The sequence below is a fragment of the Prionailurus bengalensis genome, chromosome A1, assembly GCF_016509475.1.
Source record: "Prionailurus bengalensis isolate Pbe53 chromosome A1, Fcat_Pben_1.1_paternal_pri, whole genome shotgun sequence".
Lineage (NCBI taxonomy): Eukaryota > Metazoa > Chordata > Mammalia > Carnivora > Felidae > Prionailurus > Prionailurus bengalensis.
Window position 1 is genome coordinate 24,457,153 of NC_057343.1, and position 13,438 is coordinate 24,470,590.

A 13,438-nucleotide genomic window follows, 5' to 3' on the forward strand; every position below is an offset into this window, starting at 1 on the left:
TATTAATCTAGTTCTATATTATTCACTTATCATGAAATCATGTGCTAAAAATCAGCAAACACTAGATTTTAGGATTTTCTTTAACAGTCACTGAACAAATAGGAGTAGTAAAAAAAAAAACAAAATCAAAACCCTGCCCTAATGTAATCAACTGAGGGCTTCCACCAACTTATGAAATACGTTGCTAGGATTTTCAAGGTAGGCAGGACATTAAAGTGCTTAGCGATCATTTGATGATTATTAGAGAACCACAGAACTTTAGAGCTACAGAAGACCATGGGTAATTAGGTAATTAGATATTTCCTAATCTAACCATCTCACTTATAGGTGAGAGAATTAAGGTCAACTATCGTGTCCAAAGTCAAGTGGATTCCTAGGCACACATCTCAACTATATTTCCTCCCTTCACATGTGGTTAGCAGTGGCCACATGTCCGAGCCTAGCTTGTAAGAGATGGGCACTCCCAGGCACAGCCCATTAAAAACCTCTTGTGAGCAAACCTCCACGTTCAGCCCTCTTCTGCCCTAAAATAGGACCTTGGAAGTCTTGTGTTAAAGATGGTGGAATCTCAGAATGAAAGCAGCGTGGGTCTTTGGAGGGGAGCTGCCTGCCAATCACTAACTCTCGTGTAGACTTGATTTGGATTGTGTTAAGCCAGTGAGATTTGGGGATTTCATGTGCTACCACAGCTGTTGTTGCCTAATAGGTCTACATAGCAATAGTTTCTTTCCAAGAGTGGATTTAAAGACTGTTATATAAATCTTCAAAACGAGAACAACTCTACTACTGGCTAGCTGTGTGATCACTGGCATGTTACTTAAACTGTCTGGGCTTGGTTTCCTCACCTGTAAGATGGAGATGATTAAAATTTTGGAGTTTTGGACTTTAAATGGGCTCACTTTCACAGATGAGCAAAGAGCCTGGTGCTCAGGAAATGCTCAATAAGCATTAGCTATCATCAAGGCCCTATCGGGACAGATTGCAAATGTAGCATTTGAAACTTAAAAACAAGCACTTTCTCCCCATCATTCATTGTCAGACCTTTAACTGGGCTAAGGCGATGGCACGAGTCCTCCTTGATGATCTGTTCTTCTTCCATGATATTTGACATTGGCACGTTGAGGCTAACCGTGTCTTCATCAGAAGGCTAAAAAGGAATAGTGCACTGCTTTATTCCAGGGACAAGTGTTCTCAATGTAGATTAAGAGAATGCTATATGATAAAAAAAACCAAAACTGTGATTCTCAAACACATAATATTGAGTAAAAGATGCCAGATACAAAGCATAGTTCCACTTACGTAAGTTCAAAAACCAGCAAAACTAATCCATGGTGTTTGAAGTCCAGATAACTCTTGGCTTGGAGGGTGGGCGCATGAGTGGGCTTTCTGGGGTACTGGTAAAGCTCTGTTTCTTGAACTGGCAGCTGGTAATATGGGTGTGTTCGCTTTGTCAAAACTCACTGAATTAACACTCAAGTGTCTCCCTGTACATGTTTTGAGCTAAAATTTTGTCAGGTACCTGATGGCATTTTCCAACCTAAGAGCAATGGTCAGGGCACTAAGAAGGACTATGTAATACCTGACAGAACAATGGAATAACTGTAAATATATATAGTGTGATGTTATAAATATGGTCAATATCACAGTGGCCCAAAGGCCAACCAATCGTTGTAATAGCAATGATACTCTGAGATCTGACAACAATACCAATTTCCCAAACTACATTAAGGTTTCATGCAGCTCGTCACAAAAAGCAGGCAATATCTGGGGGCACCTGGGTGGCTTAGTGTGTTAAGCGTCTGGCTTCAGCTCAGGTCATAATCTCCAGGTTCGTGGGTTTGAGCCCCATGTTGGGCTCTGTGCTGACAGCTTGGAGCCTGGAGCCTGCTTCGGATTCTGTGTCTCTGTCTCTTTCTTCCCCTCCCCCCACTCATGCTCGCTCTCTCTTTCTCTCTCTCTCAAAAATAAACATTAAAAAATTTTTTTAAAAAGCAGACAATATCTGTGACAATACCTCATTAATTTACAGTGCATCTTATGTGCAACATTAAGCTTCAGTTTATTTCCCTGTTTTAGGTTGAAGAATATAGGAATTTAGGCTGCGTCAAATATATGAAAGTGTTGAATGGCTGTAGTACTTAAAAGGAAATGTGTTCCGTGCAATTTTCAGAGTAAGGCTTCAATTCAGTAATCAAAATAAGTTGTCTCTGGGGCGCTAGTTTCTCACAGTAGCTGATGAAGTTTATGCAGACAATCTAGAATTCCGTCACAAATGAAATATAGAGCCTCGGTGACTTTCGTATGTCTCCATTTCAGTGTTCCTATTTAGTAAAAAGCTTTCCAAATCACAGGGATCATGAACCTCCACAGAACACATTTCAGGGAGTTGTGGGCTGTTCCTCAATTTTTGAAGCCGTGACTTTCAGGATAGTGTTTGTTTACATTTGGACGGGTGCACAAATCGTTTAGAAACCGATGCAAAACAAGTGTGCATTTCATCCAGTAAACAGATATTCATTCAGCCGCCAATTTTTTTGCATGTTTATCTTGAGAAAAACACGTTTTAAACTTCTTAGAGACAAACGCTAAATGTACTCAGACAATGGCAACAGCCAAAGGAGTGAGATGTGCTTTGCAAATGCTACAGGGAGACAGAAGTGGGGAGCCAGATAAACCCTAGTAAGCGGTGAGATGACAACATAATTGCCAAACAAAGTGAAAAGAGAAAGCTACACTGGAGGAGGAGTCAGAATGCTATTCCTTCTACAAATTTCTTGGAGGTGTTCTCAGGTAATGAGGCGGCTGTGTGAGACCAGACAAAAACGCCGAGGGAAGATTCATGCACTCAATACTGTCAAATATAAAATCCTTTCTGTGGTCCTTCCTTCCACCCTCCTCCTCTCTTGAAAGCTTAGCAAAATTCCAAAGATACGCATGTAGTTAAAAGGGACAGAATAAACCCTTGGCCTCCTTTTAGAATGATTTTAGCCTCCTACTTATATTAAGTGAGAACAAAAGGATAATGAGGTTCTTTGTGTGATGTTTTATTAATGAACTTAATTATCCTTAAAAAACAGATAAAGGATAAAGCAGAGTCTGTTTTAACTTCGTAGAAAATAAGCTGAGGGTGAGTAATTTCTGAAACAATGGGACATTTCAGGGGACTTATGAGTTTTAATAAAGCTAAGGGAGTTGAATTAAATACAACTTATAAAGTAATGTGTTGAGTATTTCCTCCCCCAGGGAACCACAGTAAACTATTCATGTGGCTTCATGAGAGTAATTTTCTTTTATTGAAATTGGCCTTCTTTTTCTCCCTACAAACTCCTTTCGAAATGTTCCATATTAGAAAGACTTTAAGGTATCCTAATTTTTTAATACATTGCTTTATAAAGCATGTTGTAGGAAGCAAAATGTAATATCTTAGCTACACATTAATCCTCAAACACCTGAAGAGAACAGGCAAAAGGCAGTTTCTTGGAGTCACACAGAGTACAAAAGAGAACTCCTTAAATGGGGTAACTGACCTATTAATTACATCTTCAAAGAGTAGAATTATATTTCAAAACTCAGTAACCACAAAATCTCAATAGATTTCCTCAAAAGGGAAGACTGATGATACATCCAATCCCTCCACCAGCTGTCCCTTCTAGCTCCCCTGCTCAAGAAACCCCACTTTATGGTATATTAGTGAAAGGTTTCGGGGAATCTAACTATAAATGAGATAAATGTGCTAGCTGAGCTATTTATAACCACTTTAGGAAGCTCTCTTGTGGCTTCTTGGCTTACAAGTAACCAAACTTTTATCCAACCGTCTGAAAAAAACACAATCGAAGACTTTCAGGAAAACAAATATTGCTATAAAAACTCTGGCTATTCGGGGCGCCTGGGTGGCGCAGTCGGTTAAGTGTCCGATTTCAGCCAGGTCACGATCTCACGGTCCGTGAGTTCGAGCCCCGCGTCAGGCTCTGGGCTGATGGCTCAGAGCCTGGAGCCTGCTTCCGATTCTGTGTCTCCCTCTCTCTCTGCCCCTCCCCCGTTCATGCTCTGTCTCTCTCTGTCCCAAAAATAGATAAAACGTTGAAAAAAAATTAAAAAAAAAAAAAAAAAAAAAAAAACTCTGGCTATTCAAAATCGCACTTCCTGTGGGTACACTGCTAAAATGCAATGCACATTTGACTCCTTAACATCTATCCATGCAAATAATTTTTTTCCCAAATTATTCTGTCAATTAGAAACAAACATATTTATAAAAATGCCTCATGGGTACTTGCAGACCACTCTTAGTCATTTCATAATATTTATGAAGCATTCGAGAATATTCTAGGGGCACCCAGGTGGCTCTGTCAGTTAAGTGTCTGACTCTTGATTTCGGCTTAGGTCATGATCTCACGGTTCATGGGATTGAGCCCTATGTCGGGCTCCCAGCTGAGAGGGTAGAGCCTGCACAGGATTCTGGATCTCCCTCGCCTTCTGCCCCTCCCTGGCTCGTGTGCGCACACATTTATGTGTGTTCTCTCTCCCTCCCTCAATATAAAGAAATCAACTTTAAGAAAAAAACAAATATTCTAGATAATGTCAGGAGTGTGGTGGGAGGGGAAGAAGATAGGGACTCTACCCTTGAGACATTTACAAAATATTAAAGATGCAGAAAAAACTAACAGCGGCTCATATTTCTATAACACTTGGATTTCAAATTGCTTTCACAAACATAATCACACCTTCTCACATAGATGCATCAATGCCCTTTACCACAGAGGAGTTCAGGAATGCAGGCAAATCCAGCTAGAAGCACAGAAGGAAAAATATCTAATCACGAACTTTACCTCTGTGGCAGATAAACGCTTGTCTCCATTATCACTTCCAACGCCCGAATCAGAATCCTTCTTGCTGATATAGATGCCATCGGTATGGAATCCATTTAGAAAAAAATGAAATCGCGAAGTTCACAACAAGATACATCAATTTATATTCAAGTAATGACTCTGCTATACAAATTTTACTACTACCATAAGGCAACGAATCAGCCCAATATTAAAGGAGGTTAAGACAAGGGCCTCATGAAAATCAGATATTCTGTCTAAGCAGAGTAGAAGATAAACTCTTTGCGTTCAGGGTTTCATAAATTCACACTCTAACCGAGGGGCCTGTTCTTTGAAACAGTTAACAATGTTCTCATTTTGGTGATTCCAGTGTACAAAAAGCAAAAACTACCTAATTGCTTTTACCTTTTACGTGACAAGAGGCTTTTAACTTTTCTATAGTTACTTTCAATAATTCTGTAAGCCTTTTACCCAGTGACTAAATAAATTTGATGTTTATAAAAGTAAAATAATGAATACATTTTTAAGCATTAAGTAAAGCGATCATTAGGGTAGCCTGAGATTTTAAGCCACCATGTTTACTCTTTTAGTAAAAAGTTAAGGAAAGGTCTCTGCAATGAAGACCTCTCAAAACAGCCTGTGTTTCTATACATGTGTTCAGCGTGGGAACTTTGTTCTCTGAAAATTCAAGGCCCAATTTATGCCACAAAAAGGCCAAGGGCATGTGAAAGGATTCCAACACATCGGTTCCAAACAGGAAATGGCAAAAACTATGCATGCGGCATTTTTAAAAAGACAATTACAACACAAAACCTGTAGTGTTTCTTAACAATGTTCTGGTGGCATATTAAAAATTAATGATTAAAAAAAAGCATACCTGAGCCTTTATGGGTGTTTTAACTGATAAGTAAAAAATACCCATATTTATAGTATGGATTGCATGTATAAAGATACATGGGGCGCCTGGGTGGCGCAGTCGGTTAAGCGTCCGACTTCAGCCAGGTCACGATCTCGCGGTCCGGGAGTTCAAGCCCCGCGTCAGGCTCTGGGCTGATGGCTCGGAGCCTGGAGCCTGTTTCCGATTCTGTGTCTCCCTCTCTCTCTGCCCCTCCCCCGTTCATGCTCTGTCTCTCTCTGTCCCAAAAATAAATAAACGTTGAAAAAAAAAATTTCTAAAAAAGATACATATATATGCGTTATAATATACACAAACGGTCCTCAAGAAAGACCGATTATTGATTAGATTAGGGAAGGTAAGATTTGCAAGATGCCGAAAGGTTATCCGCACCATAAATCTGCACTGGTTAAGAGAGACCAAGGGATTTTTTGGACTTACCCACCCAACCGGTGCACTCTGGCCTAAACAAATCCTAAACAGGGGCTTTCAGCCACTGCAGTCACACCCACCTGTCCTCCACGTGCTGGTGTAAATGTGGCCTCTCCATCGTGTGGAGATAGAGGGAGTCGGTTGTCTTCATCTGACATGCTTGTATGCTCAGATACTTGAATATGTGCACTTTGCCCTTTGTGCAAATCTATGGAGAAATTAATAACACATATTTTTAACGTTTTTTAACGGCAAAACAAAATGTAGACCCTAGACACTTGACCGTGTATTTTCATTTAAAATAACACTTTAACAATACGCACCCAATTTGGCCTCTCCAAAACATACGAGAATTTAGGCAACCATTTCTTCCAGATTCTACTTTGAATAGAAAACCATTCTAACAGAAGTGTGTTTAAGTCTAAATAGTGTAAAAAAATATAGAAGTCACGTAACCGACATGGTTTAACATCCCATTTCTGGAAGCATTCACTTTGTTCCCACATGGTTTAACAGCTGAATTCGAAACTTATCTCTGAAAAACCGACAATCATATTTGAAAACGTCTGAACTCCATTTCGCAGCTCACAGTAACGTAAGGCATGTATTCCTCCTTGAGTCTAAGCCACACGCTCCATGAAGGAGTTTCCAACGACCGTACCAATGCCGCCATAATCACACCTGTAATTCTGGGACTGCAGCGATCAGAACAGTGAGCTAAACGCTAGTAAACGGACTCTATGTAGCAGAAGACAACGTATTGTAGTCAGATTCACCCAAGGTTTCATCTTTCAGAGACTGTGATCAAGTCTAAAACAGTGTGAATTCAGCAGACGATCAGAGGTCCGGCTCTGCCCAGAGTTGCCGCCCCCGCGCCCCCCCCCCCCCCCACCACTGACAGCATTTCTCCCTGAAACCGCTTTGCTGCGGGCCCTCACCTGTGCTGGAGGAGACTGCAAAGGGTTGTTCTCAAGTAGTAATACCTGCAGCCGTTTCATCTCTCTAAAACAAATGGGAATCACGAGCACTTTATTGCAGGAAAAGTCAAACTTTACCAAGGGAAGTTCTACTAGTTCTAAAGAACAGGGGAGGGAAAAAAAAAAAAAAGAAAGAAAGAAAAAGAACAATTTCAGAAAGCAACAAGATTAAACGGCTTAACATTCAAAACTTAATTTTCTGCTTACAAGGAAAACTATCATTTAGCATAATCAAAGCAAGTGAGGCATCAGGAATATGAAGTATGTGTGTCACATGTTTTACTAAAGGGGAGGGAAAATCTTTCACTGGGAGCCCAATAATTTTAAATTGTTGTTAGTTCTGAGAGAAGCTGGACACACTTGACATTTACAATATCTATTGTTCAGAAAGCCCTCTCTTCCAGCAAAACAATCACGTAAGCCACACCACATCGGTCATGTTTATATTTTAACTTCAGCTGCTAGCATACGAACAATGTGCTAATTACAAAATTTTCTTATCCAGTGAATGTATCTCGGCTGGCATAACCTCAGAACTAGTTACAAGAAATACGTTCATGGTTTTTTTACTTCCACTTTAAAAACTAAATTTTATCAAATTCGGAATTTTGCAATGGACCCTGTAATCCTGATTTGATGAGGCTCCATTCTGCTGCTTTTTAAAAGTCTTCTGTAGCTCCACAAACAAGACAGAACATTATATTTAGCTTGAAATCCCCACCCAGTGGCACAGTAAACACTCAGTAATTTCAAGCATTCCAACCGACATTGGCAGCTGCAAGGAACGAAGTCAAATATATTCCGCAGAGCAAAGAGGCTGAGCCACGCCAGAGAAGTAGAGTGACACGGGGCAAACCACTAAGGTCTCTCTGTGTGGGACACTCCAGCGGGTTCCGGTCCGCAGGGGCCTCGCCACGTTTGTTATGGGACCTGGTAAGGGGTGAAATACGGTGCTTTGGAAGACACAAGGAGTTCCAAAATGGAGGGTGAACAGGCCTTAGACGAAGTGACCTGCAGTGAGCATGAACACAATTCCTCTTCTCCTCCCAGTAAGCCCTAGGGTTTTCACTTTACTCAGCTATGCCACTTCAACCTCCACAAACAAAGATGCTCTTAGCAACCGGTTATCTCCTCTCCTATTCACTGCAATCTGGGCGTGTAAGGGACTTTCCTTGTTTCATGCCTTAGCGAATGTGAATTACTCCACAAGGAGTCACGAGGCTAGTGACTAGAACAGAGGGACTAATGCTAGAACAGAGGGAGCAGAGCACCCCACGTGGCAGGTCCCCAGCTCGGCTCCTGACAGGCGGCCCTGCAAGAGAAACTCAGGAAGTGTAGTTTGCAAACTGCCCCGAATAATTCGCTGCCCAAACCCAGTCCGCACCCCCTACCCTCAAGAGCAGGGTAAGTGATTTGCCTCACCCCCTACTAGTCCTGGAGGTTGCCTTGAAGGCTCTGTGAGCAACGGAAGGTGGAGGAGAGAGGGAGGAGGGGAACGTGGAAAACAGCATGGAATGAAAAAAGTCAAAGGAAAAGGGAAAGTAAGATCTCTTTCGCTTCATAGTTTAGTTCTAAAACCCGGGTAAGAATTAGAGAGATTTATATACAAAAGGAATATCCCCTTGCTGTATCCGTAGTGATATCAATCCATCTCTAAGACAGTTAATTTTATTCACTAAACTTAGGTTGACAAATTAGTAGCAAAATGTAACTGGACTCTTTCTTCAACTCTTTGCCACTGGAAATGAAGACTTTTAAGTAAGACTGAGGGCTAAGATCCTGGAAGTCATAGCAGGAGAGGGAGGAGAGGCAACTTAAATAAATAAGGTAAAGTAAGAATGGCTTTTACAACGACTCTTCCCTTTAATTGTAGTTTGGGACACAATTACCATCTTAGTTTAGGGAAACGAGAGCCTGGCAGTTTCACAACAAGAAAATGGCGGGGAGAAAGTGCTAACACCAGCCCAGACATGGTCAAAAGAAGAAACAGGGCAGAAAAAGGGGGTAAGAAAAAAACAAAATCCCAGGGAACCCTTTGTTGCAAAGAAGGTCAATGAGTGACTCCTTTAATCTTACCTCTGTCCATTCATGTCCTAGAAAAAACAAAGTATGGTCTCCTGGTTGTAGTATTTGTAGTAAAACCACCACAAAATTGATTGGGTAATTAAGGCTACAGACTAGTTTTCCCTCCTCAGATTGAAAGCATATGGGGAGGGGTACTCAAAGAGGAAAAACAAGTAAATATGGAAAGTCCTTAAATTCACTGCCTGCAAGCACCATCAATGCTCTTTTGTTAATGGAGTTCTCCCCAGTGAAGCAAAAAAGAAATTTGATATTCAGGAAGTTACTTAAAAAAAAAGAAAAAGTTTCCAGTAAATGAAAGCCTTAGCTTTGAGTAGATTTTAAAATATTAAACCTGAGAAAACATAATTATGAAAAGGATAGAAATTTGTAACTGATCTTTTCCAGGGAAAGGAATGCTTTCAAGGTAGGAGCACAGGGGGGCACCTGGGTGGCTCAGTGTGTTTAGTGTCCGACTTCAGCCCAGGTCGTGATCTCCCGGTTTGTGGGTTCAAGCTCCGCATCAGATTCTGTGCTGACAGCTCAGAGCCTGGAGCCTGCTTCGAATTCTGTGTCTCCCTCCCTTTGCCCTTCCCCCACTCACATTCTGTCTCTTGCTCTCGAAAATAAATAAATAAATAAATAAAAGACATTTAAAAAAAAAAAGGTAGGAGCACAGGAAGTAGGGAGAACAAGTTGTGTGGACACACTTTTCACATGCTTCTCAACTGCAATAGGCAACCATTCCATGGCTCCATTACATTTTTCTTTTGAAAATGAGAGTTTGGGGATTTGTAATGACTTGTCAGTGATTAGCATGAGAGCTTAAATGTAAAGAAAAGTTTCCGTTAATGCTATGAAAGGTTAAATGCTTACAAATGTGTTGTTAGTAAGAGTTTCTCCCCTTGGTACTTGCTCAAACCAAGAAAAACAATGTCATCCAATCAAAATGCATTGGACAATGACAGAATGAAAAAACAATGTTTTTATACCAAGTCATCTCAAATATTGAAGTAATACATCTTTGTGCTGAGATGGTTTCTAACTTTGTTTCTTTAAAATTTTTTTTAAATTTTTATTTACTTTTTTTTTGAGAGAGAGAAAGAGAGACAGAGAGAGAGAGAGAGAGAGAAAGAGAAAGCGCACACACTCGGGCACGCGCAAGTGGGGTAGGGGCAGACAGAGGGAGACACAGAATCCCAAGCAGGCTTCAGGCACTGAGCTATCAGTACAGAGCCTGAGGCAGGGCTCGAACTCACGAACTATGACATCATGACCTGAGCTGAAGTCCGACGCTTAACTGACTGAGCCACCCAGGCGCCCCATAACATCCCTTCTTTAAAAATGCACAAGCAAGGTGACGGTGGCAGGCAAACACTCAAATGTCCCATCCATAAAAGCACAGTGCATTTTATAAAGTTCTTTCCCTTCCATGAGCTTCACTGGCTTGCCTTCAAGCCAAAGATCGAAATGCAGAAAAAATCAGGTAGCTCTCAACTTGCTGCAATAGTGTCAGATTAACCAAATGTTTTAGCTTTTCTTTCCAAATATATGCTTTTGCTTTGCGGTATATTTAAAAAAGATTTTTTTAATGATTATTTATTTTTGAGACAGAGAGAGAGAGACAGAGTGTGAGCGGGGGAGGGACAGAGAGAGGGAGACACAGATTCCTAAGCAGGCTCCAGGCTCCCAGCTGTCAGCACAGAGCTCGACGCGGGGCTCGAACCCACGAACCATGAAATCACGACCTGAGCTGAAATTGGACGCTTAACCAACTGAGCCACCCAGGGGCCCCTGATGTGTATTTTTAAATATATGTTTGAAACTGGGTATGCCCAGGGGCCTTAAATGGAACTGATGGAAATGAATGCGATCTTTGAAAACCAGAGCATGTTTCTGGGAAAGCATTCAGTGTTCCTTCCACTGCTCCTCAACTCCTTCTGATTCAAGTCTGAACAAGAAGCCCAAAATCTGAAATTCAGATCCACCACCATCTACAGAGCTGCTTGTCAAAGTTCTTAATGGTGCACCATTTCTGAACAACTGTATCTTTTTATTTGAACTCAAAGACAATATGTCAGAGGGACATCCTGGACAGGCCCACAGCCACAGGGAAGGGCTCGCCTGAGTCTGGCTCCCGAGTAGGGACGTCTGAGCAGGCAACCAGTCTCGGTGCTGACACTCTGGAGGATCCCTGCTTCTGGCCTCTGAGAAATGCACTAAAACTGCCAGTGACATTAGTCCGACTACCATTTCATCAGGGGCAGTGCCCTCACCTGAAGCATAGATTCCGTACACAGTGGGTGGTGCCTAACCAGGTCTACCAAATAGGCAAAGCCAGAAATCCTAATAGCTGGGTCTACAAGACCAAGTATATGACCTAAAGTGTTCTGATTGTTCCAGAACATCACACATCCATACCAAAAACAACTCCTGTTATGAATTGTGTGTCCTCAAATTTCCTATGTTGGAGTCCTAACCCCCAGTACCTCAGAATGTGACTGATTTTGGAGGTAAGGACTTTCAAGGGGTAATAAAGTTAAAATGAGGTCATTTGAGTGGGCCACAACCCAACATGACTGGTATCCTTATACAAAGAGGAGATTCGGGGCACTCAGGTGGCTCACTAGGTTAGGTATCTGACTTTGGCTCAGGTCACGATCTCACAGTTCATGAGTCCGAGCTCAGCGTCAGGCTCTGTCCTGACAGCTCAGGGCCTGGAACCTGCTTCAGATTCTGCATCTCCCCCTCTCTCTGCCCCTCCCCTGCTCGTGCTCTGTCTCTCTCTGTCTCTCAAAAATAAACGTTTAAAAAAAATTCAAGAAGAGGAGATTAGGACAGAGACACAGAGGAAGGATGATGTGAACACATGGGGAGAAGACAGCCATCTGCAAGCCAAGGAGAGAGCTCTCAGGAGACACCTTGATCTCGGACTTCCAGCCTGCAGATCTGTGAGAAAGTACATTTCTGTTGTGTAAAACCACTCAGCCTGTGGTACTTTGTTATGTGAGCCCGAGCAAACTAACACACACACACACACACACACACACACACACACACAGTCTCATACAGGGGAATGATAGTGTTGCTGGACCCCTTGACTAAAATGAAAAGTTGGATATTAACTTTTCTGTCATCTGCATGTGAAATTCACAGAATTCATATTAATATAATAAGTCATATTATTAGGCATACACAAACATGACTAGACAAACTGCCTTCTTCACAAAAGTAAACCAAAAAATAATAGTAATGAACATCTCCTATTTTATTCTTTTTACCTTGTGGTAAGACTTTAAGGTAATTTCTTCTGACATTCAGTTCCCGTAGAGCTTTCAACTGACCTATCTGCTGGGGCAGGGCTGTGATCTCGTTGCAGCTGACGTCCTGCATCAAAAGCAAAGGCAGAAATGATAAGCATCTTTTTCCAGGAAATCAAGCATCCCATGTGAAATCTCCTTCAGGAATTTATGTATTTATTTTAGTAGCCTTCACGCCCAGCACACAGCCCAGCTCGGGACTTGAGCTCACGACCCTGAGATCAAGACCTGAGCTGAGATCAAGAGTCGGACGCTTAACCGACCGAGACACCCAGGTGCCTCCTTAAGGAATTTAAATATGAGGGCAACTACTCGGGTACATTTCTATCCTGGTCTGTAGGTCAGGCTTAGCACAGAGAAGAAAAGGAAAGTGCAGCATTTTGAACACTGAGGACAAAAAGAGAAAAGGAAGGATATTCGGAGCACTCAGGAGCTCCTTTGCCGGCCTCGCACCTGCTGCGTTCATGGGCTTCAGTCTCATTTAATTCTCACCACGAACCCCTGAGGCAGTATTAGCAGCTTAATATTTACAGTCAGAAAAATGAGGCTCAGGGAGGTTAAGTCAGGCGTCCAAGGCAGTTACCACTCGGAACAAATGCCCGCCCCCTGTGAAGCCACCATCCCACAGTACCTCTGAATAGAACGTCACACATCCTATTTACCAAACACTCACATCTGACAGTGAAAAACTGTGACTATGAATGCATCTTTTGGACGCGTTATTTATTTAAAATGGATTTGCGACTGGAAGGCTGGGAAGTTTGTGGACCTGAACACGTTTCAGTACATTTTCCAAGACTGTGGGGCATGCAGATGATGGCTTTTTTGCACTGAAAGACTAATATCCTATCAACAGTTGACTGGAACCGCCTCTTGACGAGTGCAGAATGAAAACTATGAGATTTATAATCTTATTCTCCCCTAATCCCA

The 13,438-nt window shown here is 41.9% G+C and overlaps 1 protein-coding gene across 5 annotated transcripts in view; it reads right to left on the reverse strand.

Moving 5' to 3' along the window:
- Positions 1-13,438, reverse strand: part of LRCH1 (leucine rich repeats and calponin homology domain containing 1) — a 201,666-nt gene that overhangs the window by 51,840 nt on the left and 136,388 nt on the right. For all 5 annotated transcript variants that reach the window (XM_043578790.1, XM_043578787.1, XM_043578788.1 and 2 more), the window contains exons 4-8: positions 12,470-12,575; positions 7,089-7,225; positions 6,231-6,358; positions 4,827-4,890; positions 1,042-1,147 (exon numbers count right to left, since the gene is read on the reverse strand). In XM_043578790.1, coding sequence (XP_043434725.1) covers positions 1,042-1,147; positions 4,827-4,890; positions 6,231-6,358; positions 7,089-7,225; positions 12,470-12,575 — 541 coding nt within the window. The remainder of the gene's footprint in view (positions 1-1,041; positions 1,148-4,826; positions 4,891-6,230; positions 6,359-7,088; positions 7,226-12,469; positions 12,576-13,438) is intronic.